Source organism: Pholis gunnellus (genome assembly GCF_910591455.1).
Source record: "Pholis gunnellus genome assembly, chromosome: 22".
Classification (NCBI taxonomy): Eukaryota; Metazoa; Chordata; class Actinopteri; order Perciformes; family Pholidae; genus Pholis; species Pholis gunnellus.
The window spans coordinates 4,508,696-4,531,046 of record NC_136549.1 but is presented as its reverse complement, the minus strand read 5'-3'; the positions used below and the strand labels follow the sequence as shown (position 1 = coordinate 4,531,046).

The 22,351-nt window shown below is 46.5% G+C and overlaps 1 protein-coding gene across 1 annotated transcript in view; it reads right to left on the bottom strand.

The window, feature by feature from the left end:
• Positions 1-22,351, bottom strand: part of nav3 (neuron navigator 3) — a gene marked incomplete at its 5' end in the record, with an annotated part of 173,251 nt that overhangs the window by 118,839 nt on the left and 32,061 nt on the right. Inside the window, 2 exons of the mRNA XM_079183853.1 lie at positions 2,693-2,745; positions 4,809-4,926. Of these exons, the coding sequence (XP_079039979.1) occupies positions 2,693-2,745; positions 4,809-4,926 (171 nt within the window). The remainder of the gene's footprint in view (positions 1-2,692; positions 2,746-4,808; positions 4,927-22,351) is intronic.

The following is a 22,351-nucleotide window of genomic DNA, read 5'->3' as shown; positions in this document are numbered from 1 at the left end:
CGACCCACCACTTGGACAAACTGGCTTGTGCCTGCAGGATCACCATTTCAAGTCCCAAGTGGGGAAAAAAAGACAAAAAAGAAATCGTCTGCCACTGACAGCTGCTACAGCGATGTCTCTGGCCGAGGAGTTTAAGCTCCAGGTGCTACAGAACGTGGCCAGTGGCAGGTTTTCAATAGTCACGTCTCGAGTTGTCAATATGTGGCCAAATGTTATTCTCAAGACGGGGGGGGGGGCTGTCTGTAAATAACGAACGCTTCAGATTGATAACCGTGTTCAAGCCTGTGGGATAAACAAGTCTAACAAATGAGTGTTGCACTTGGAGAGCAATTGGTTCATGTGTCATCACCGTGGTCTTTGGGGGGTTTAGCTCATTTGGTCCGGCCAAGGAGAAAAAAAGCTACATTATTGCTTTATAGCTCTGGCCCGGTTCCTGTTCACACTGACTTTTTTTTTTTTTTTAGAACAAACTGAGATCTGTGCACATTAAGTCAAAGGACTGAAAGGTAAGAAATCGATTGGACAGTTTTGGCAGCTGTCATCTGACCCGCGTCATCGACGTGGCGTGGATGCAAGTTTATGTTTCATTCATATTCGCTGGTCTCAGTTCATAACGAAACAGTGGACTCATTTTATGAATAATTATGACAAAAAAAATAGGTTATTGCAACAATCATATTTAACCTAACAAAATAACTATAGATTGCTTATAGAGACACGATCGCTTCCCCGACAGTTCACGATTTTATCCAAACAGTATGTTCTGCTCGCCGGCTCCATCTCTCTGGATGTTATGTGTGTTGGTTTGAGTCAGATGTCCCCCCCCCCCCCCCACACACACACACACACACACACACACACACACACGCACACACACACACACACACACACACACACACACACTCCCCTTTTTGCAGCCACGCCATAAGAGTGCTTTCTCAAAACTTTTCCCCAAAAAAAGAAACAGTTTTCCCAAGCTGACTCTCTGTGGTCAGAGCAGGTGGTGGATCAATGGGCTTAGTAAGAGCAAACCACACACACACACACACACGCTGACGTTAAGGGTCACCAGGGCTCACATTACATGGCCTTGACATTTCCATCCTTCCTGCTTCTTTAATGTTGTTTTTCTAAACGAGTGCCTCCATTGCAGCCGCAGGAAGAACTGCGATGGACGTGTGAAACCAGTTGTAAACCAGTAATTACATTACATTACAGTCATTTAGCTGATGCTTTTATCCAAAGCGACTTACAATTCAGATGCTATGATACCGTAGGCAAAGCGGGTTAAATGTTTTACTCAAGGACACATCAACATGCAACCAGTGGTGCCGGAGCTGGGGTTTGAACCGCCAACCATCTGATGGAAAGACGGCCCTGCTCTCCATTCAGCCACAGTCGCCCCCGTGAGGCCGTCGTGGAAAGAATCCTCAGATTCTACTGACTTCTCTACTAACTACCGGAAATGCTCTCACACATTAGGACAAAATACATGGTGCAGAAAGTGCTGCACGGTGAGCTCTGCATATACAAAACACCGCTTTAAAGAAAGAGGCACAAGGACCGACACACAGACGCACTCCTCGCCCGCGGCAGCTAAACAGCCTTAGTCACTTTTAATGGAAGGAGGGCCGATGCCAGGGCCAAACCAACGCTGCATAAACACTTACTCAACTCTAGTTAAAGTGAGGGGCAATCATCTCCCAGTGACGACAATCAGCGGTTAAGCAGCCAGTCATCTCGTTAAAAACAGAGAGGGTGGGGTGGGGGTAGTGGTGGGGGGGGGGGACACACACCGCCTGCATCGCTCAGCCAGATTACACAGATTATTATAGTCGAGTGTGTCGTAATTTCTTCAGTTTTAAGTGGCCATGCGGTTACTGCAGTCATCGCCATCTTTCTGAATAATAAAGATGATGTGGGTTTGTGACCTGAGCGGCTACGCTTGGCCACTTGGAATCATGGAGTGAAATCAAGACGCAGAGTGACACATCAGTGAGCGTGAGTGGCAGGTGGTGAAAGAAGTATTCAGATCCTTTACTGGAGGAAAAGTACTGATACAGAAATTAAAAAAATAAAGAGACTTACATGCACTCAAACTCATACAGAAGTACTCAGCTTGCTGGAAAAGGTGCAGGTGAGTGATATTCATGTGTGCTACGTTACTGGATTGTAAATACTGAAGCATTAATGGCATTTTAATGATGTAGCTGCTCGAGGTGGAGCTAATTTGAACTACTTTACATGATTAGGTATCTTTGCCCACTGGTTCTCAACCTAGGGGCCGGCCCCCTCCAAAGAGCCGCAGGATGAATCTAAAGTCTCATCTTTTGCTTTTTTTTGTGAAATATCACATAATTTGACATCTTTGGGCCTCAAATTCAAAAGAAACCATCTGAGAAGTCTATGGGGACAAGTGTCTCACATCTGAAATATGATGAAGACGACGATGCTTTCTGAGGAGACACGAGCCAAAAAGGTCGGGGTTCACTGGTTAAACAATGCATAGTGTTTTAGAAGCTCATCTCTTGTGTATTCTATTCTCTGAATCTGAGCAGTCTCAACAGCTGTCAAACAAGTGAAGTGGAGTAAAAAGCACAATATATCCCTCTGAAAGTCTAAAGTAGCCTCAGATATTCCTCTTTAAGATCATTCTCAGGGCTTTAAAGAAGATAAAAGTTGGAACACTCACCATTTGCGACTGGCTCCTGGGGCTGCCATTGATATCCTCCACCTTCTCATTTGCTGCGGGACAGAAGGAATGAAGAAACGAGATGTTTACTGTCCTCCCATTTACCGAACCTTATCATCGCGACGTCCAGTGACTTTTGAGCTCAGGTGCACAAATCCAGCAGGAAGGTTGGCATAGGAGAGTGTGTGTGTGTGTGTGTGTGTGTATGTGTGTGTGTGTGTTGAGGTGCAGAGCGACGCAGGAAAAGGTCTGGGAAGCAAAGCTGCCTAATTCGTCAGCTGCCGCCAGAGAATTACTGACAGGCCAGCTTGGCTTCATTGTCTGTTGGGGGGCGAGCAGGGAGGGTAAAGTTTCAATCCAACGGGGGGGGGGGGGGGGGGGGGGAGAGAGAGAGAGAGAGAGAGAGAGAGAGAGAGAGAGAGAGAGAGAGAGAGAAAAAGAGAAAGCGAGGGAGAGGGAGAGAGGTAGAAAGAGTGGTAGCGAGAGTGAGAGAGAAGTTGGAGAGAAAGGAAGACGGGTTAAAAAAAAGAGAGATTTAGGGAGGCAGACGGCATCTGTGAGAAAGGCAGCATATGAAATAGAGGGAAATGTGTTTGTGAGTGTTGGAGTGTGATAAACACAAGGAGTCCCAGGAAGAGAGAAGCTCAGTACCAGAGACACAAAGAGAAAGAGAGAGAGAAAGAGGGAGAGGGAGAGGGAGAGAGCGCAAAGACAGTGGACGTAAGAAGTAGAAGGAAAAGAATGTGTGAGAGCCGGCGCTCAGAGGGTTGCTTCAAAATCACTCATTATTTGTCCCGCTGTGATTAATGGCGGGTTCAACAGGCAGTCAGTGGTGGCAACCGTTAATAGACCACATGACCGTTGTCTGACCTGGCGTGCTGACCACAACGTATACGACTGTTCCAGACTGTTGATGAAGGGTTTGATTAAAACGGTAGTTGTATACGGTTGAGGAAATAACACCTGCATGCTACAGTTTTAGTGCCTCCTTTTCAATCCTACTTGGATCTCCGTCAGGTCAAAGTGGTGTGTGCTTAACTCCTCGTGATGCACGTATATAATACATCTTCTTCAACAGGGAGATATTGTAACCATAGACTAATGAAACCAACATTGACCGTCGGTTAGATGGGAACCGTGAAGAGGAGAGGACCGTCTTGAAGGTGACACATGTTTCTCTTCTGGCGTTCATGATAGTCTCCTCCCACGCACCATCAATCTACCCCCATCCATCACACTCCTGATGAGACGGTCAAAGAAAAGCTATCAAAGAAACAGGGTTACGGAGATTAGTAACTGCAAAGCCATCGCCGCATATTAATTGTAATCCCTCACACTGGTGTTTGCTCAAAAAGGGAACGCACATCACTGTGATGCGTCAGTCAGACCAAATGTGTTACGGCCCAACACTGGTGAGAGCAAGTCGGGAGGAGAAGAAGAGAACGTGAGATCAGAGGGAGGAACGAGGGGAGAGAGAGCGAGCGAGAGACGGAGACGAAGAGAAGCGGAGCACCAGAGAGGGAGAGATGCAGAGACAGAAAAAAGGGGGAGCCACAGAGAGACAGAGGGGTGCCTATTGCACCCCAGGGTGTCAGAGAGCCCATAGATCTGTGCCGCTGCAGCTCACCCTGCCACCCAAAAACAAGAGAGAGCTGCTGAGATTTGGCCCAAATATCAGACTGAGGAACCGCTTCCCTGCAATTCACCACAACAAAGACCAAACACAGAGTGTGTGTGTGTGTGTGTGTGTGTGTGTGTGTGTGTGTGTGGTGGCTTCATCTACCAGACAGAATGAATTATAGGCACACGCAGTGTTTTATTACTGCTGATAACACAGATTTATTCATCTTTGCTCTATTGATATTATTTCTAAGCACTGGAACATGGAGACGTTCTGTCACGGTAATTATGTAATAATAGTAATAATTATTGCAATTGAATTAACCTTAGGTGTGAGCTTAATCACTTGAGCAGAAAGAGAAAGAGAAAGCTGTGGAAGGAAGACGAGAGAGGCAGATGATAGAGTAAAAGACACAGCAGATAACGGAGGAAAGACACAGGTATGTGTGTGTGTCTGTGTGTGTGTGTGTGTGTCTGTGTGTGAGCGGATGCCTACCTATGATCTGGATGATCTGTGCCAGCAGGACTCCATCGGTGACGTCCTGGCTCAGGTCCTTGATGAGGCGCTGACAGCCAGACTTGGCCAGGTAGTGGTTGGCCCAGTCCGTGTAAATCTGAAAGACACAACGGGACGTCCTGTCAATGTTTCTGTGTGTATGTGTCTGTGTGTGTGACAACGTTTTAAAGGTTTTACATTTGGCAAAGATGAGCTCACATGCATTTTCTGAAAACATAGCGTACGTTGGGACGGTGTAAGGGAAGGAAAGGCCAGTTTCTGGCTTTGCCCCTGAAGCCTACAGTCGTAAACATTAACATAGATGAGAGGGGTGTTAATGTGACAGCCTGCACTGGCAAATACACAATGTCCTCTTTTTAATAGAGTACTTTGAAGAACCCGAAAACAGATGGGAAAACAACGACGAAGCAGAGTAAGAACCAGCTTCAAACGAATGAGGCTTTTCTATGATGAAGTCTTAATGAAGACGTGTGCTGCAACAGGTGGCTTCTCTTTCCCCCGAGGTGTGCCTCTAAAACCCGAAGATCTTTTGCATTGTCACCTAAACCTCTCAGCGGCCGCTTCGTCTGTCATCAGAGCCCGTGAGCCGGCCGATAAGCGGCGCTTTGTCCGGGCCGGATCGACAGACTGATCTCGACAGCTGCTGCGGTTTCACCGGGCTCCGAAAGACGTGAACCACATTTTGGCCCCGTGGACCCCCGGCTTCTACTTCTGTGCGGATGGCTCCATTTTCCACACGTGACCTTGAGGGTCGAAGCAGCTGCTTTGAAGGTTGAAGGGCCGTCCTCCGTCCTGGTTACGCTGGCTCAAGCACCCCAAAGTAGTTTTGTATACCCTAAAAGTTTTAATTTGTTTCCCTCTAATCTAGTCCTTCCAGACCTCTCTCACTGAGAACCAGACCCGGGAAATGAAGAGAACTAGAAAGAGGAGCCGGTTCAGACGGAACATCTTTCTTCCTGCTAGGCCTGAATTGAGATTCTGGGAACAAACGAAGAGCTGCACCAGCTCACAAAAAGACTCTAACTGCTGCTCCGCTGCTTCTGGAAACTTATCCCCGGATAAGAACAAGAAGAAAAAAAAGCGCAGGCGTGAAGAAGAGCTTTGAACGGTGAAAATCCCCTCAGAAATGTGAGATCTTCCATCGAGTGTGGGGGTGTTAAAAAGAGGAATTAATTCAGATGTATTATCCTTCCTGTCTGTCAAACTGTGTGGTGGGACTCGAACATCTCTGTCTGCTGATGAAGTCTCTATAACTACAACAGGCTCCTCAGCACTTCCGATGGTTGCCATTTCCCGAGGAATCCCCCCTCATGAAACGCGTTTGTCACGATGAAATGATCCCGTTTTCCCCTCGTTTACCTCACGCCGCCCCGTAATTACGAGCGTTCCTCTCCCGCTCTTTTTCCCTTTCTTGGAAAGTCTCAGAACTTTGCGTCTGTTGTGGTTTCCCTCGGCCACTTTCTCCGTGATGAGGAGTCGTAAAGTCGAGCAAAAAAAAAGAACCCCAATGCATACAAATAAACACACACACGCAAGGGGCTCTCACACACACACACACACACACACACACACACAGGAAAACACCCACACACTGCAAATGCAAACCGCATCCCGTCGGGGGGCAAGTAAACAAACGGGAGGGCAGGAGGATGGAGAAAGTGGGGAGGATGTATGAGTGTATGTGCTGCTCCGCCTGCTGACAGCTACAGTCACATATCAGGCTGCGGGCTCGTCCACCAGGGCTTGAAGACAAGCTGCTGGAGAACGAGGTGGGTTTTGATGGAAAGGCACTTCACGTCTCTGGGAAGAACCAGAGAGGCCTTTCGATCACTTCCTCCAGAGGAGGCGGGGAGCGAGCGGGCCAGATACCCTGACGGATGAATTCAATCTGGGCTAATTTGTGGCTAAAATAGCCAGCTGCCTGCGCATCTGCTGCAGCTCCTGGAGGGATCTGACTCCGATGAACACACATCTCCAGGGCTCGGCGCTCTCTGTGCTGTCAAGCCCGGAGGTCAAAAACGTTGCTTTACTGCGGCGTTCACCGCGGCGAAACAAAGCCAGCTTCACACAGAATGACAATCACAGGAAGGTAAACTGAGGCCACTTTAAAATCCCACTTTGAGCAAACACTCAGTCTGTCTGCAAACACTCGTCTCATTGAATGGAACAAAGCCTCCGTAAAGAATCTAAAAAGGATCACACGGGCATCTGAAGGTGTTGAACAAAACGTCGGTGACATCCAACAAAGACTGACAAAGAGTCCCGTCACAGAATGTTAACGTTCACAACTTTTAAACTCTGTTTACCAGACTTTCTGACAGCTGAGCTCTTTGGGCTCTTTGACCCTTTTTTGGTTGCTTTATTGCTGTGAAAGCCTCAGTCTGCTCCATTGATTCATATTTCTTCTCTATTTTTTGCCAGTTAATCTGAAGAAATCTGCCTTTAAGCCACCAACTTCTAGATCTGGATGTTTTTCTGAACTCCAGTTTGAAACATCGCAAGAAAAAGAGTCAATAGAGCTGATGTGATTAAGAATCTCTTCGGAGCATGCAAGTGTAAGCGCGATGTCCTGGGTTTGAACCTGACCTGGGACCTCTTGACCCCCCCCCATCACTCTCTGGTCATCTCTTGTCCCTCAGCTTTCTGACAAAGCACAGACATCAAAAGCAACCATTTCCCACGGAGCACCGACTCACTGATCCGCTCTCTTCGCGACTCCTCAGTGGCGCTCGGAGTTTCAGTCTGTCATCAGCCTCCTGCACCCGTTAACCTCTCTCTCTCTCTCCTCTCCCTCCCTCCCTCCCTCTCTCTCCCTCAATCCCAGTCTACAACAGAGGCAGAACATCAGCTTCAACGCCAAACTCCAGCTGTGATGACTGAAGCCACTGACATCATGCTGGATGAGACAACGCGCACAAACGATCTATACACATTTAACAGCTACTCATACACAAGCAAACACACACACTCTCCACTTGCCCACCCTTTCTGTCTTTCTGCAGAAAGCATCAATCAGCAGAAGTCCGGTCTCTCAGCTGACGTTATCCTTATTGATGAAGTATCTCTTCCTCTCCTCCTCCGAGCCGATCTCTCCCCCCTCTTCAGCGCCGCTCACAACAAAACAGCTCTCACCCCGGAGTCGATAAACTGCCTCCAACAGTCCTGATCACAATGCAGTGACTACAGCTACGCAGGTGTTATTGGCAGAGGCTGCAGTGGCGCCTTTGAGCCTCCGGGGGGAGCAGGGTGAAAGGAGGGAGAGAGAGAGAGAGAGAGAGAGAGAGAGAGAGAGAGAGAGAGAGAGAGAGAGAGAGAGAGAGAGAGAGAGAGAGAGAGAGAGAGAGAGAGAGAGAGAGGAGGAGGAAGTCAAACTGTGCAGGACTCCCTGTGTTCATCAATGTGCCTCCACTGAGTGAGTGCTGATGTATGGGCTCTTTAATCAGGGCTTCATTCCAACGCAGTCTAATGAATTAAGAGCTTAAATGCTTTCAAGGGGTTTGTGCATGCACACAATCGCTGGGAGGACGTTTAGCTGTGCAGTGCTGTTTTAAAAAAACCAAGAGGGATGTCTTCATTGTGGCTGCACCGACTCGGAAAACAAACCCAGACTTGGCATGGGTGGTGCGCCGCTCCCGCGCGGGTCCTAAATGTAATTAAACACGGCGTAAAAGCTGCGTTAACTTAAAAAAAAAACAGACAAGCGATGAGACGAATCGATGGAGCTGTGATGTGATGGAGCGCCCTCCCTGATTCTCCTCCTCCTCCTCATTGTCTCTCATCTCCGGGGTCATGAGAAACCAGGAGTGATGGAGAAGGGGATGGAGGCAGCCCGGATGGGAGGGCGTGAAGGGTATAGAGACAACAAAATAAATCAAAAAAAGATGCGCACAGGAAGTGAAGCTCAACAGAAAACCTGTACTGTCTGTTCTGTGTTTGGGAAAAACCACAGAAGTAAAAAAAAAAACTTGAGAATTTCGCCAATTCTTTTTTCTGAATGCATGAAAGAAAAACGATTCCTGCATGACAACAACAAAGTACAGGTTGATATCTACACGAACAATACAGTAAAAGACCCCCTTTCACATAAACATACTGCTCAGAATATCAATGTGTGACTTCAGATGTTATTTTTATTATGTCGGCCTCCAAACTACTTGCACAAAGTCATGCTCGTGCGATCGCTCAAATCTCAGGCTCAGCACAGAGAAACTTTCCTCCACCGACCGATGACGGTGAAATCTGCATTCTAGCATCAAACTCCGCATTCTGCAGCAGTGAAGGTCACACATTCAAGTAGCAATATGCAAAAGGCATTGTTAATAAGTGGAGCGGAGGCTTTAAATAATAGAGTTAAAGTGAAACTATTAGGCTTGAAAGTTGGGTGGATCGTCCACATGGTCGGGTCAAGGCCTTGTGGTACTTTGTAAATCGATAGCCAGTGGGGGAGGACTGTGGTGGGCTGCTCACAGTAAAGCTGGTGGAACTGGACAGCTGAGCATCAAATAGAAAACTGTGGTGAAAACAAAAGCATGGATGCGCTCCTCTTGGGTCAGTACAACAGATGAGTTGCCTCATGGTGGAGATATCTTACTGTGAGCATCTGCTGCTTCCAGTGAAGAAGAGGTCAGGGGGGGGGGGCACAAAACTGTCAGTGTCCCGCTACATTATGGGAGCACCTGGAAGCCATTTCCACTGTATAAACCTTTTCTGGTGTTTCCTGGGATAAGTTTGACACATGTTCCCTTTAGAAACCATCATTATCTTGTCCTGGGGGCGGAGAGGAGAGGCCTCCTCTCAAACCCACCTAATCCTGAGGTAATGGCAGCAGGCAGCCATCCAACGTGTGGCCCCACTCCAATCTCGCAAACACCCGAGCGGAGAGTTTACGCCACTCGATATACAAATCACACACTCCCAAGTTTCCCTTCGCGGCCTGGCGCCGGCGAGGGGGGATCAAGAGTAAGAACTCTATTTACGTGACAGCGTTATCCGCAGCTATTTTTTTCTTCTTCTTTTAAGAGGCAGCGATGGACTGCAAACCTGGAGGGACGTGAGTGCGATGAGCGGCGAGCTCGTTAGTTGCCGTGCCAGCTGTCTAGTGTTCGGCTACAGATCCGTCCGGTTGTGTTTACAGCCGCGATGGAGCACACAGCGATAAAACACTAATCAAATGCAACAAACAGATGGAACGTAGAGTGAATGGATGTGAGCAATCAATTAATGCACGTTAGGATTAAAGCGGGGCACACAAGATTCACTCTGATTTCTCTTTCCAGAAGAAAGCTCCTTTGACTCCAGAGCCAAACTCTTACTCACTATTTCCTGAGAGCCTATTAAGTGTTTGTTTGGCTTATTTCTTCCAAGGAAAACGGATCATCGTGCTGCCTTCAAGGTCCTGCTGCACACATTTGTAAAACTGATACGTCATTGAGCAGCTCCGGACAAGCAGGTGCCTTGCCCGTGGGCACTCGAGGAGCTGTTCTGTCGGATTTAAACCAGCATCCAGGCTGGTCTCAGGCCAAATGACTCCGCTAAGATCGGTCGATAACAGGAGGGAGAAGCTCACGCTGCTAAAAACGGACACATTTGCTCGCGCCCTCGCTCTGCCAAAGCCACTTGGTGCTCTCGGGGGAAATCCCTGAGCAGAAAATGACATAATTGCACGTCGGGGAGAAGTTTGGACACACGAGCCGTGTTGGACGCGCTCGCACGCGTCAGTCAACGCAAGAGACCGAAGGCCAAAGAGTGAGGAGAGGGAGAAAGAAAGAGGGCACAGTCAGAGAGAGGGAGAGAGAGGGAGAAAAAGAAACGAAATGACAGCTCCAAAGCAGTTAGAAGACATATGAGCAGAGGACAACGTGGAGACAGACAGCAGCAGGCAGACAGGAATGAAAGACAGATGTGTTTGTTGACCAATTTGATAAACCGTCAGTGGTTACAAGCGGCAATTACAGACAATCGTTTGCCACAGCAGCAACATTTTCAAGATAGCACACAGAAGAACTATTGCATGTAGCAGCTTTCCATTATTTTACTACTAACTACAAACGTACTTTGTAACCTAATGACTGTGAACGTCAGCATCGACGCCTCAATTTCCCGCTGACCTCAAACCTGCTCAATGAAAATGCACGGAGCAGGGCTGGAGTTCAGCGCCTGGTTTCTGTTTATGTGATGCACAACTTCCAAACACACATCCTCAAATCCCAGACCCCAAACCGGAAGAACAGAGGATGTAGACCGCCTCTAGGTCCAACGGGTCATTTAGGGTACATCCCAAGTCTCTTATTTGTCATTTCCTCGCTCCTCGCTTGAACCGGGAAGTTGTTCTGCTCCGCCATATTGACGGCCGTCCCAAAGCTCTTGTATCTGATCTGAGGAGCTAGGATCAAGGATCGAGGAGGGATCTCCGAGGAGCCATGAGCGAGGACGCATGAGGACATCCTTCCAGGAAGTGTTTTAACGGCCGACACGCCTCCTCATTGTTCATCAGTTATGTGATTGGACGCTGCAGCTGATCGGACTGACTGGAGTTTCATACCAGAGTGAAGACAGATCAGAGATTAAACTCTAGTTTTATATTTGATTAGTTTTCTGATTCACCATCTGGTTTAAATATATGTTCATTGTAGGCTGAACAACAACCACAAACAACTTTCTTCATTTTTTAAAAAGATTTGTCTTTTCATGATCTGTTATTTCCCTCAATAACTTTTATTATGAATACCATTAAAGTCAGAGAGAGCTGGAGAAATGAAACACGTTTTACATCATCTATCATCATTTCATTCAGTCACATGAGGCTGATCATCCTGAGTGTCTGGTTTGATGAGTTATATCATTTAAGTTTAACCTGAAACATGGAGCCTAATAAATGAATTCCAGTATTCAAGAAAAACCATAATCATACTCTGGGTTCATTAATAATGACGTCACAATCTGAATTTCACAACGTACAGGTGCAAATAATTAATATATTGTTTATCATGACAGTTAGAGCAAATATAACAACATTATTTTTTACTAAAGTCACGAAATATAGCTTTAAAGATTCTACGACAGTAATGTGGCTGTTTCATCCTGACCCTCAGAGTGCTTTACTATCATGTCAGCATTTATTTTATAGGAATAAAAGCATTTGGCAGTGCGCTTGTCCACATCTCATTAATGTTTTTACATCTATACCGTGCTCTAAATAAAGATCTGCCATACATATTTCAACATGTATAAACTGCGGTCGTATATTGTACATTTCTTTTAATCATTTCATTCTGTCACTGTTATGTCCTCCCCTCTACAGGATGTTTTATCACCGAGATAAAAATATTAGAACTCCCATAAACCACAGCAGTGTGTTCAAGCGATCATCTCTGTCCTCATAGAACAGACATGGAGACTGCAGCAGATGCTCAAGCAGCCACACACACACGCACGAACACAAACAAACACACACACGCACGAACACAAACACACACACACAGACACACAGCGAGGTTTACGAGACTTTTGCAGCATCTCACCTCACCATGGTAACCGCAGCATGTGAGGCAGCGTCTGGCTTGCTGTGGCCTCGTGAGCCAGACGCTGCCTCCACGCTGCTGGTGAGGAGCGCGCGCATACACATTCCAGATCACACCCAAAATCTCTATATAGAAAAAAGCAACAACATAATAACAAGTTATGATCTCAGATCTAGTTCTGCTCTGGCCACTTGAAATAAACAAAAGAGAAAGACATGTAGCTCGAGCAGCTAATATAAATAGCCAGCAGATATTTGTGTGACATTTAAACGACCAGAGGAGCCTGTGGAGAGCCCCGTGCTAATTAGCCGCTAGCTCACAAGATGAGCTCCTTCCATAGGCTCAGATCACACCAGTGACGTGCGGTGAGGTTCGTGGCTGGTGAGGCACTGAGTCTTCAGAGTCAGATTTACAAATACATGAACCCAATAGAGTAGCTTAAACCACCATTCAATTGGCAGCTTGAACATTGACTACTGGTTGTTTTTCATATTTCATATCAGCATTCTTTACACACACATAGGTAAGGTACATATTTGATTCCGCCAGGAGCGTGTGCGCCGCGATCTGCGACCTGCCCCACCGGGAGCGTTTCAATAGCGGAGCGTTCGCGGGCGCCACCCGCGAAAATCTCGAGAACCCGCGATAATCTGTGCAACAACCACGGAGGTATAAAGACGACAACAAACACATAAACGTTTACTTTACCTGTCTGACGTTAAATTGCTGTTGATTTGGTCATATTTTCCTGCTTTTTGAGAATTTTTTTAGCTTAGATATGGAATCTTCCATTTTTGTGGTCAAGGCAAAATATAAGAAGAAGAAGATAAGTGTAGAAGAAGAGCAACGGCAGAACAAGCATAAACCCGACCCGTGGGCTCTCGCACGCCCCCTTCGTTGAGAAAGAAGTACTGTTTGTCTCCCCTCTGTGCTTCTTCTCTGCAGTTTAATGTAAGACTAAATAGGTTCTACACGTACGTGAAATACATTACCTATTCTATGGAAAGAAAGGACATACAATAAAAGTGTCTACAAATATTACAGTGGTGACAAACAATGAGAAAGCAAAAGGCATGCGCTCAACCCAGTTAGTGAGGGATTGCACAATCTGAGATAAGGCACAGCTCGTCACTGCCTCACCTCTCGTGTCTCCTCTCTGTTTGAACAGGACATGCGCAAATTCAGCGATTTTGATTATAAAAATGCTTGGATTCATACAGAAATTACATTTCTAGCACAGATCAGTAGAGAAATATAAATAATTTATTTTATCATTATTAGTTTTTTACTTTTCATGATGACAGGTGACACTGACTCACAGCATCCGCCTGGCTTGCAGTTGATTATATCAGGATGAGTCAGCTGCTCGGTTTGAGTAGTTGTGGTTCTGTTCTACAGACCGGGCCCCATTGAGCCTGATTTGGAGGCACTTTCACTCACAGCTGCTTTTGCCACAATAAGCCCTCTCTGGACAGTCGTGCTGATAAGATAGATTTAATTTGCAGTGGAACGACCTTTTTATCAAAAGTAAATAACAGAAATAAGAACATGGTTGTAATCAGGCCTATGCAGCGTTTCGTCGATAAAATACTCATATTTACAGCCCCGAGCTTCTGGCAAACACTGTGTTCTAAGCCCACAAAGCTATCAGCGGCTCGCAAACGGCTCCGATGCTGATCAGGTATCAGCCCCTTTGGGTGTATGTGTTGATTGTGTAAAACAAAACAAAAAGCCCATCTACATGCGGTGCACAGCACATGTCTGTTTGGTTTCAATCGGCTTCTGCCATCTGCTTGTTGAGGAACAAATTAATGGATATCGCTAGATTAATGGGTTTTTGATTGGGTGCCGGCCAGACTGCCAGGAGCCTGGGACGTGTTTTTTTCTTTTCTTATTACGAATCCTCTCAGAGGCCGAGGACAGGCCAGCGACGCTATACGCCCAGCCACTTCACTGCTGCTTGTTTTGGTACGCTACTGATGAGCTGGTGCTTAACCGGGAGAGGGTGTCGTTTGTTTCAAGGGGTTGGTTTGTACTCTGGATGCAAGTCGTTGTGTGGAGTCTGTGAAATCAATCATCCGGTCTCTTTTATTTATCAGTTTAGACGTTTGTTTTTTTTGCTCTAAGTTTTGTCCAGTTCTACCTGATCAACAATCTTGTTTATTGTTAAAGAGGCGCTCAAGTTGTATGTTGTTGTTTGCGTAGTTTTGGACAGTTTCTATCGTGTCAATAAAGTTAAGATTTAAGTATTTAGTTCATTAGTTTCTTTATTATAAGGTGCCAACCATGCCCCAAGTCACGTCACCCTCACATTTATTAATGTCCTGTGTTTTCTGGTGTTTATGCAGTGATGTGATAAATATGCAGAGGTTAGTTTGATTTGATGGCCTGCCCCTTGCTGGGCTTCGTCAGCCTTGAGACAGCAGAGGATACTTGTTCATCCACTCCGAATGAAATGCTCTTCCACACGGCGACCAGCAGAGGGCTCCACCACACTGACCCTCAGCGTCCTCATCCAGCAGCGGATTCTGTGGAGCAGAATGCGGAAAAGGCACTGGGGGGGGGATCAGTTCCAATGAACTTAATGAATCATCCGAACATCATCTGTGAATCGCTGTTTGAGAGTGAAAGCCAGAGCGGCCAGCCACATCAAATGCAGAGCGGCTTTGGCTCTCTGGTTAGTAATGAGGCATACTTCCCTGTGTTCTCTGCAGCCATAACCTATAAACCAGACCTTAAAGGAACACATTACTGACAGTCACAACGAAGGAAATGCCCCTTTAAAAGGCTTTCATTACTCACTTTTAGAGATAGTTCTAACGCTGCACAAAACTCAAGATAGAGATTTAGAATATTGAAAAGTTAATTAAAGGGTGTCACCATTTTACACATCACTATTAAATTACTCATCATAAAGGGTATTATTCAGACTGTGATAGGGTCATGATGTGGTCTGTGGTTCTGGGGAAAAATCTTTGTCAAGTCTGGAAAAAGTAACTTTGATGATGTCAACGAGGTTGGCATGAAGTTTGAAAGATGTGGGCATTTACCATCCAGGGAGGGTCTAACAAAGGGACTGTGTTGAGTTGAACTATGGGAAATGTAGGGTCCATACCAGGGAGTAACGTTGAAAGGCAGCGGCTCGCCGCAATAATTACATTTTTCTGCGATCGGGAGGCGTGTTCATGCCAACTTTTAGTTTGACCGCACCTCGCTGCAGAATAAAAACGGCTGCACTTCACCCCTGCTCTGTCGTGTTTTCAGATCTAAAGTCAGTATATTTCGGCCCGTGCTGAGTCGATTGTGTCTTCTCACATTATTGCACGACCAAACGAGGTTGGGTCACGGCTAGGTGAAAGGTCAAAGCATAGGGCAGGAAGGGGTTAGACTTATAGAAGGCATCCGTTCTGCTACAACAAAGCATGTGGCATTCATTTCAAGCAACAAGTGCTACGCATACCTAATGATGATGGTAATCAATGGGAATACAATTGTATTAGAAGGAGATATTTCAACCAAAACAATTTTCTTAATCAACTCAAGTCCACAATAATTCAGAGTTTATGACCACACCTGGTACATTTAAGGCCTCAGACACACTAACTTACATTTAGAAACCATTTCCTTTCTCTCGTATGCTCTCCTCCACAGAGTTATGGAAACCAGAGACTCTTCCTTTATCAGTAACCATATAAATAATTTTGTCATCACAGCCCTGTCTCCCCTACTGTTCACCCGGTCTCTCCCTGTGGGAGAGAGTCATCTGACGCTGTCTGCACACTGCAGACCTCCATGACCTCTGTGCCCTCATCACACCCAACTACACTCACCACTTCATTTAAACAGCAGCATACAGAAGAGGTGAACTCGGTGGAGGCAACAGGAGGTGTGTGAGTGTGAACCAATCAGGGGGAGATTGGGGTCCTGACCCTCAGGGGTTGGGGACTGAATGAACCTCATTGTCTGTCTAATGGTGCTGTCATGGGGGTCAGACCTTCACTTCACTGAAGGTCTTCTTCAACGTCAGTATGTGCACAGAGCTCCGTGGTATCACTAATAGCTTTTTTTTACACAAATCAATACGTGCCTTCACAATTTCTTGTTTCTTTAAACACCTTAAAAGAAAAGTTTAACTCAATTTAAGCAAAGCACGAAGCCGGAACGCATCAAAAGAATCCAGCAGAAAGTAAAACTTCTGCAGAATCATAGAAACACATGGATGCGTGGGTTGCCAAGTAGAGGGGCACGTGGCCAGACTCCCACACAAACGCATTTCACAACCTAAACCGTCATCCACCAGTAAATAAAACCCCCACACCATGCCAGAGCATCATGGTCGGGTTGCCAGTTCTGTGCCTGCACCAGTAGAGGGACCTGCAGACCAGAAACAAAATGTGCTTGATCATTAATTGACTCATTCAAGTGATAGTGCCATTAATCCCCCAGGGTGTTTACTGTGGCTCTACCAGCTCAGACAAATCTGATCCCTCTGTGTTTATGAGTCATCCTCAATCATGAATCATGATGTCACTGTGCACGACAGCAGCATACTTAGCTGCTAATTTGCAGGCTTTTAATGAGTAAAAACACAGGTTAAATGACGGCGCGGTTAGCTTGGCCGCTTGCACCCTGTCAGCCCCGACATTTACTGTAAATGTGATGCCGATGTGCTGAACATCTGGGGCCCTGGGTCTGTGACTCGGCCCTGAATCACAGGTGACTGCTGCTGAGTCACGGGGTCCACAGAGTGTGGATTCACTGCGTGTGTCTTCTCTTTTCGCCTGCTAACAGACTGTGAGTCGCTCATTGCTGCCTCGTGTGTCACTCTGTTCTGGTGATTGATTGCGCCTTCATACTGTATGTGTTGCTTGTTTTTTATGTTGAGACGAGGCTATTAATCAAGGACTACTTCTATTTCTGTTAATACAAGGGCTGCAACTAACACCTATTTGTATTGATCAATACATGAATCTTCCGGCCTATAGAGTGTCAGAAAAAAGTGAAAAATGCTGTATCATTGCTTCAACTGAGCTTTCTCTTTTGTTTTCATTCCTGTCCGGCCTGACTCTCTGAGCAGGCTGTAATATGCAGCTGTTGCAACAGAGGCTAGAGTTCATTCAGTCAGCGCTCTGTCAGGATTTCCTCCTTTTGCTTTTCGACCCGAGAAGCCGCCTCGGCCGAGCAGGAAATAGCCTCGTTCTGACAGATGCGTGGAGACCGGGCACAGCCAGAAACACACTTCTACGACACGGAGCAACAGGAGGGGTCTCCTAGTGCATGTGCCCTCTTTGTCTCTGTCACAATCCCCCCCCCCCACACACACACACACAGCTACAAAAACAAGTGTGCGCATGTGTGTGTGTGTGTTCAAGAGGAGAAAATGAGGCAAGAGGTAACCAAAAAGCGAGTAGCGTTAGTCACTAAAACAGGGAACTAAGAGGTCTTAAACTCCAGACTATAGTGTCGGAGACCCATGAGAATCTGGGCAAACAAAAAAGTTCAAGTTGGGATTTTTAAAACATCTGTATTAGGACCACGGCCGTGTACAAACACCTGCTGTCAGACGGACTGCGGCGTCGTGCTGGGGAGAGACCCGAATGACGGAAAACAGAGGGAAGTTTTTTTTTATACGTGAACCTGCAGGACTTCCAGTCGGGACAAAAAGAAAAACACCAACAGCTATTTTTGACCCGAGTCAAGTTGACAAATGGCCCCGGACTTTCAAATTCCCTACGACTTTGTTCCTTACGCTCCTGAGTTCTATTGTTTGGCACTGACATGGGGCAGAAAAAGAAGAAGAAGGGAAAAAAAAAAAAACCTGCAAGGTCGAGGCGGACCCTGCCAATTTGCAGTGTGCATTCAAAGGAGCTCAGAGTGCGAGGAGCGGCTTTGTACCCAGGAAGAAGAAACGTCGCCTGTAGAGAGACTTGTCAAGATCAGTGAAGGGACGCAACCTTTTTTTCCCTCTCTTTCCCCTACAGCCTTTTGTTTTCGGGAGGGGAACATGAGACGATGCGTTGACGGGGAGGCTGCAGGAACTTTTCTACAATCATATCATGCTCGGAAAGTCTCGGGGGGGCCTTCATCGCAGCTCTTCTAAATGCTCTTTTTAAGCTGAGCATCAACAGCACCCCTCCCCTCTGCTGCTGCGCTGTTTGAGCTGGGTGCCTATTAGCTTCCCTAATCAACACAGATCTTCCAACTAGGGAGGAATAGGAGGGGGGGGGGGGGGGCAGGGCTGAGAGACGGCGAGCTCAGGTTACAAGAACACCAGCGGCTGACAACTGTATTTATGACCCATTCCTAATGGATTTGGAGTGACAGCAGTTTCAGTCCACTGGCAGGGTCAAAGGCAGAGACAACAGAGAGCTAATGGCATGACGGTGACGGGTCGCTTTGTAACCGACCCCATTTGGGTTAAGGGGGTGGAGGGGGCTCAGAAAATTGGAAAAGAACAAGAAGGAAGAAGGGTTGGAGGGGGGAGGGGGGGGACTTTTCCTCTCTCCGAGGAAGCGAGAGTGATGGAGAGAGATGTGTCTGGGGACAAGACGGCGAGTGTTTTTCCAGTCTACTTGCACTGCGTCTAGACTTAGAGTCAACGGGACAGGCCCAATAAAGAAGGCTGGATATTGCAGGGCAGAGGCCGGGTTAGACAGAGTCCAAAAACACAGAGGAAAGGCTGCACTGTGGAGGAGCCGAGGACACTGAACTCCAGTGAGAGCCATCGAAAAAACTCGCCCATCCTCACCGCGCCTCGAGCGCTGGATTCTCATCTGACGGCTGAAAAGAGAATCGGAATTTCTGCAACAAACCTGTGAGACTTTTTTTTTGCAGGTGGACTTGGGAGGTAACGCTAGCTACAGTGCAGCAAACAATCATCCATTAGCTTCCATCAAATAGGGCAATTACAAGTCTGAAGCAGCGCCGAGAAGTTTCCTGAATCCTGTCCAAGGGATAAATACATAAATTAAACATCACGTTTTGGATGCTAAGGATCAAAGTACATTGTAGGAGTGTTTGATGTAGGCACGGATTGAAATGTGCATATTTAAAAGGAGGTTCAGTGTGTGTGTTCTGACGCTGATTAATGTGCATCGAGTTTTGGCCTGGCGTTGGGTAATCAGCGTCCTATGATCAAAACGGCGGTTTGGACCGTAGCCCTCTGCGCCGTCGGAGGAGCGTGACCACGGGCCTCCTGTTCACTGTCCTCAACTCCAAGGGGTGAGGGGTTCACCTCCCACCGGGGCATTATGGAGAAACTTAAGACAATAACCATATAATAACCAGCTCTGGCAATTTTCACGTCATGTCAAAAGAGGGATTACATTCTTCCTTTTGGGGGTTGAGAAGTGACTCCACCCTCCACCTTGAGCTTTGCATTGGTGAAACAAAACAAAAAAGCACCGTCATCAAGGCTCTGGAAGTGTACGGGAGAGAGAAATTACACACACACACACACCTGCCAGGTCACCGCTCCTCTGACTCAAGAGTCAGCACAGTTACACTCAGTCCCCGCGCTAAACACTGATTGATTTGTTTTCCCTTATTTAGCTCCAAAAACCCCAAGAGGTGCAGAGCGCCGACCAGACACCGACGAAGCAATCTGGCTTCTCGCTCCCAGAGCACACGGCAGCACACTCTGTCTGGAGAGCCCAGGGCTTTGGCGTGGTTGTAGATCGATTGTCTGCCTTGCAGAGAGAGCAAATGATAAAAAATGACCGCGTGTGTGTGTGTGTGTTTTCTGTGGATGTAAAAATGGCTGTGTGGGTGTAAGAGTTTGTGGACCGCATATTCACTGCTTTACAGAAGGCTTCTTTTACCCCTACTAACTACAAACCTTAATGCATTTAAAAACAATTAAAAAGTGAAGAATTCACAGATTTTGTTCCGTTTGCACGTGAAACCTGTAATAGCTTCATTTGTAACAGACACACATAATTAATGTGTCGGCTGTAGAGAGGTTTTTCAGCACCAATATGCAGCGCAGAGCATTAACAAACATGAGACCTCGGAGGAGAGAAACAAAAACCCAGAAAAGAGGAGACCTCTCTACGGTGCTAGCAGAGCCATTAGAAAAGCATTCAGTCCAACACGCTTCCACTTTGTTTAGAAGACATTAGGAGAAAGGCCTGAAAGAGTTCAGATTTCAAGTGTGGGTGGCAGATGGAGATGAAGCGTCAAGAACAGCAAAGAAAATGTATGAAAGCCTTTGCTTTCTACAACACATTTGATGTTTGTTGACGCACACAGTGGCCTGTTGTCTGACTATGACGAATAATAACGTCTTCCTCGGCTGACTCGAGACTTGACTTGGACCTGCCCGACTTAAAAACAAGACTTCTGTCAATACACGCAATGTATTCACACTAGCTGTATACATCAGCTACATGTTCACAGTCACCAGCAACATCGAAAATGAACTAAACGCCTCATAGTTGTACGCCTCCGCCAGTCCAGTTGCGTTAACCTCTGTCCAAAATGTCATCACATCATAATTTTATCCTACTAGACATTTGTGTAAAATTGAATAACATTCATTATTTAATGATTAAAAAAAAACCTGATTTGTGAGGTCACAGAGACCTTTGACAACAAAATTCCTATCACTCTCTCAGCGAGTCCAAGTGAACGTTTGTGCCAAATTTGAGGACATTCCCTCAGAGCGTTCCTGAGATATTGTGTTCACGAGAATGGTACACAAATAAGGTCCCAGTGACCTTTGACCACCAAAATCGTATCACTCCTGTGCCAAAGTTGAAGAAATTCCCTCAAACCGTTCCTTGAGATATATCGCGTTCAGGAGAACGGGACGGACGGACGTATATATGGGAGGACAGACAACTCGGAATCATAATGGCGGCTATTGCTGCCGCCTAGCACGGCTGTCGCCGGCTATCGTCAGCCGCATAATAAAACACGAGCGAGCGACCAGCCAAATGAATGTGTGGAAGAAGGATGGAGGGATACAGTAAGGACAGGAAGCAATAAATCCTTTATCAACGCTCATCTTCCGGGCCTGAGCAGAGGAGAGATGCTGATAGCGGGTGTTGAATATCCAAGTCAAGTGCTGCTGCTGCTGCCTGCAGTGAATCACAAGCAGGGGACGCAGCCACATCTGCAGCCCGCTGGAAGACGAATAGCGCAACCAATGAGTGCCTGTGCTGAACTAATAACCTGTCTCTTAAAGTGGCCTGCGGTTTAGCAGATAAAGTGTGCCATTCAGGAGTGCTTCAGGAGTTCACAAAAAAAAAAAAATCATTATCTCAAGTTCATTATTGAGCGAAGTGGGGAAATATCCAGCTGGTGCATTCGATATGATTTTGCCTGTTTTGAAGCAACATTGTCAAACAAAGTGTTTTCATCCTGTAGAAGCTTGTGAATAACAGGCAGTATGGTCGAAGGCAGGAGTAAATGAGTTTATCAACTGAACCTGCCATGTTGCTACATAATCTATGTCTGGTGAAGGCCTCCGGCTGCTTTGATTTGAGGACTGACCTTTTCTCTGCAGTCTCAACAGCAAAACTGATCACCATGTTGTATTTTCAGCTAAAAAAAAACAACTCTTCAAGAAATGCCTCACTCGTCTATTTTCTTGGATCAGGGGCCTGATGACCCAACATAACTTGCAGGAGAATGGAAATTGGTGTCTAGATTGGTTTTGTTTATTCAGATTCTTGTCAGAGCTATATTGCATATTTTAACTTGTCTAGATACTACCTTCTACACCTCCACCTGCATTTCTCTGATTGGTCCATCCAGCTGTCAGGCTTCAAGTGTGCTGTAGCCTACTGAGCCACACTGAATCGCACAAATAGGTGTAACAGCGCACACTCTCGGGCAGTCGCTCTACAAAGCCGCTCATAGAGTTAACCTGAGTTGTACACAAAAACCCCAAAATTGGACGCAGACCCTCCAAAGACATTTTTACTTGTCATAGCAAGGAAAGACCAGGTCAAACAAATTGACCTTTGCCATGGAGATTTGGTTTGTTTATCAGCAGGA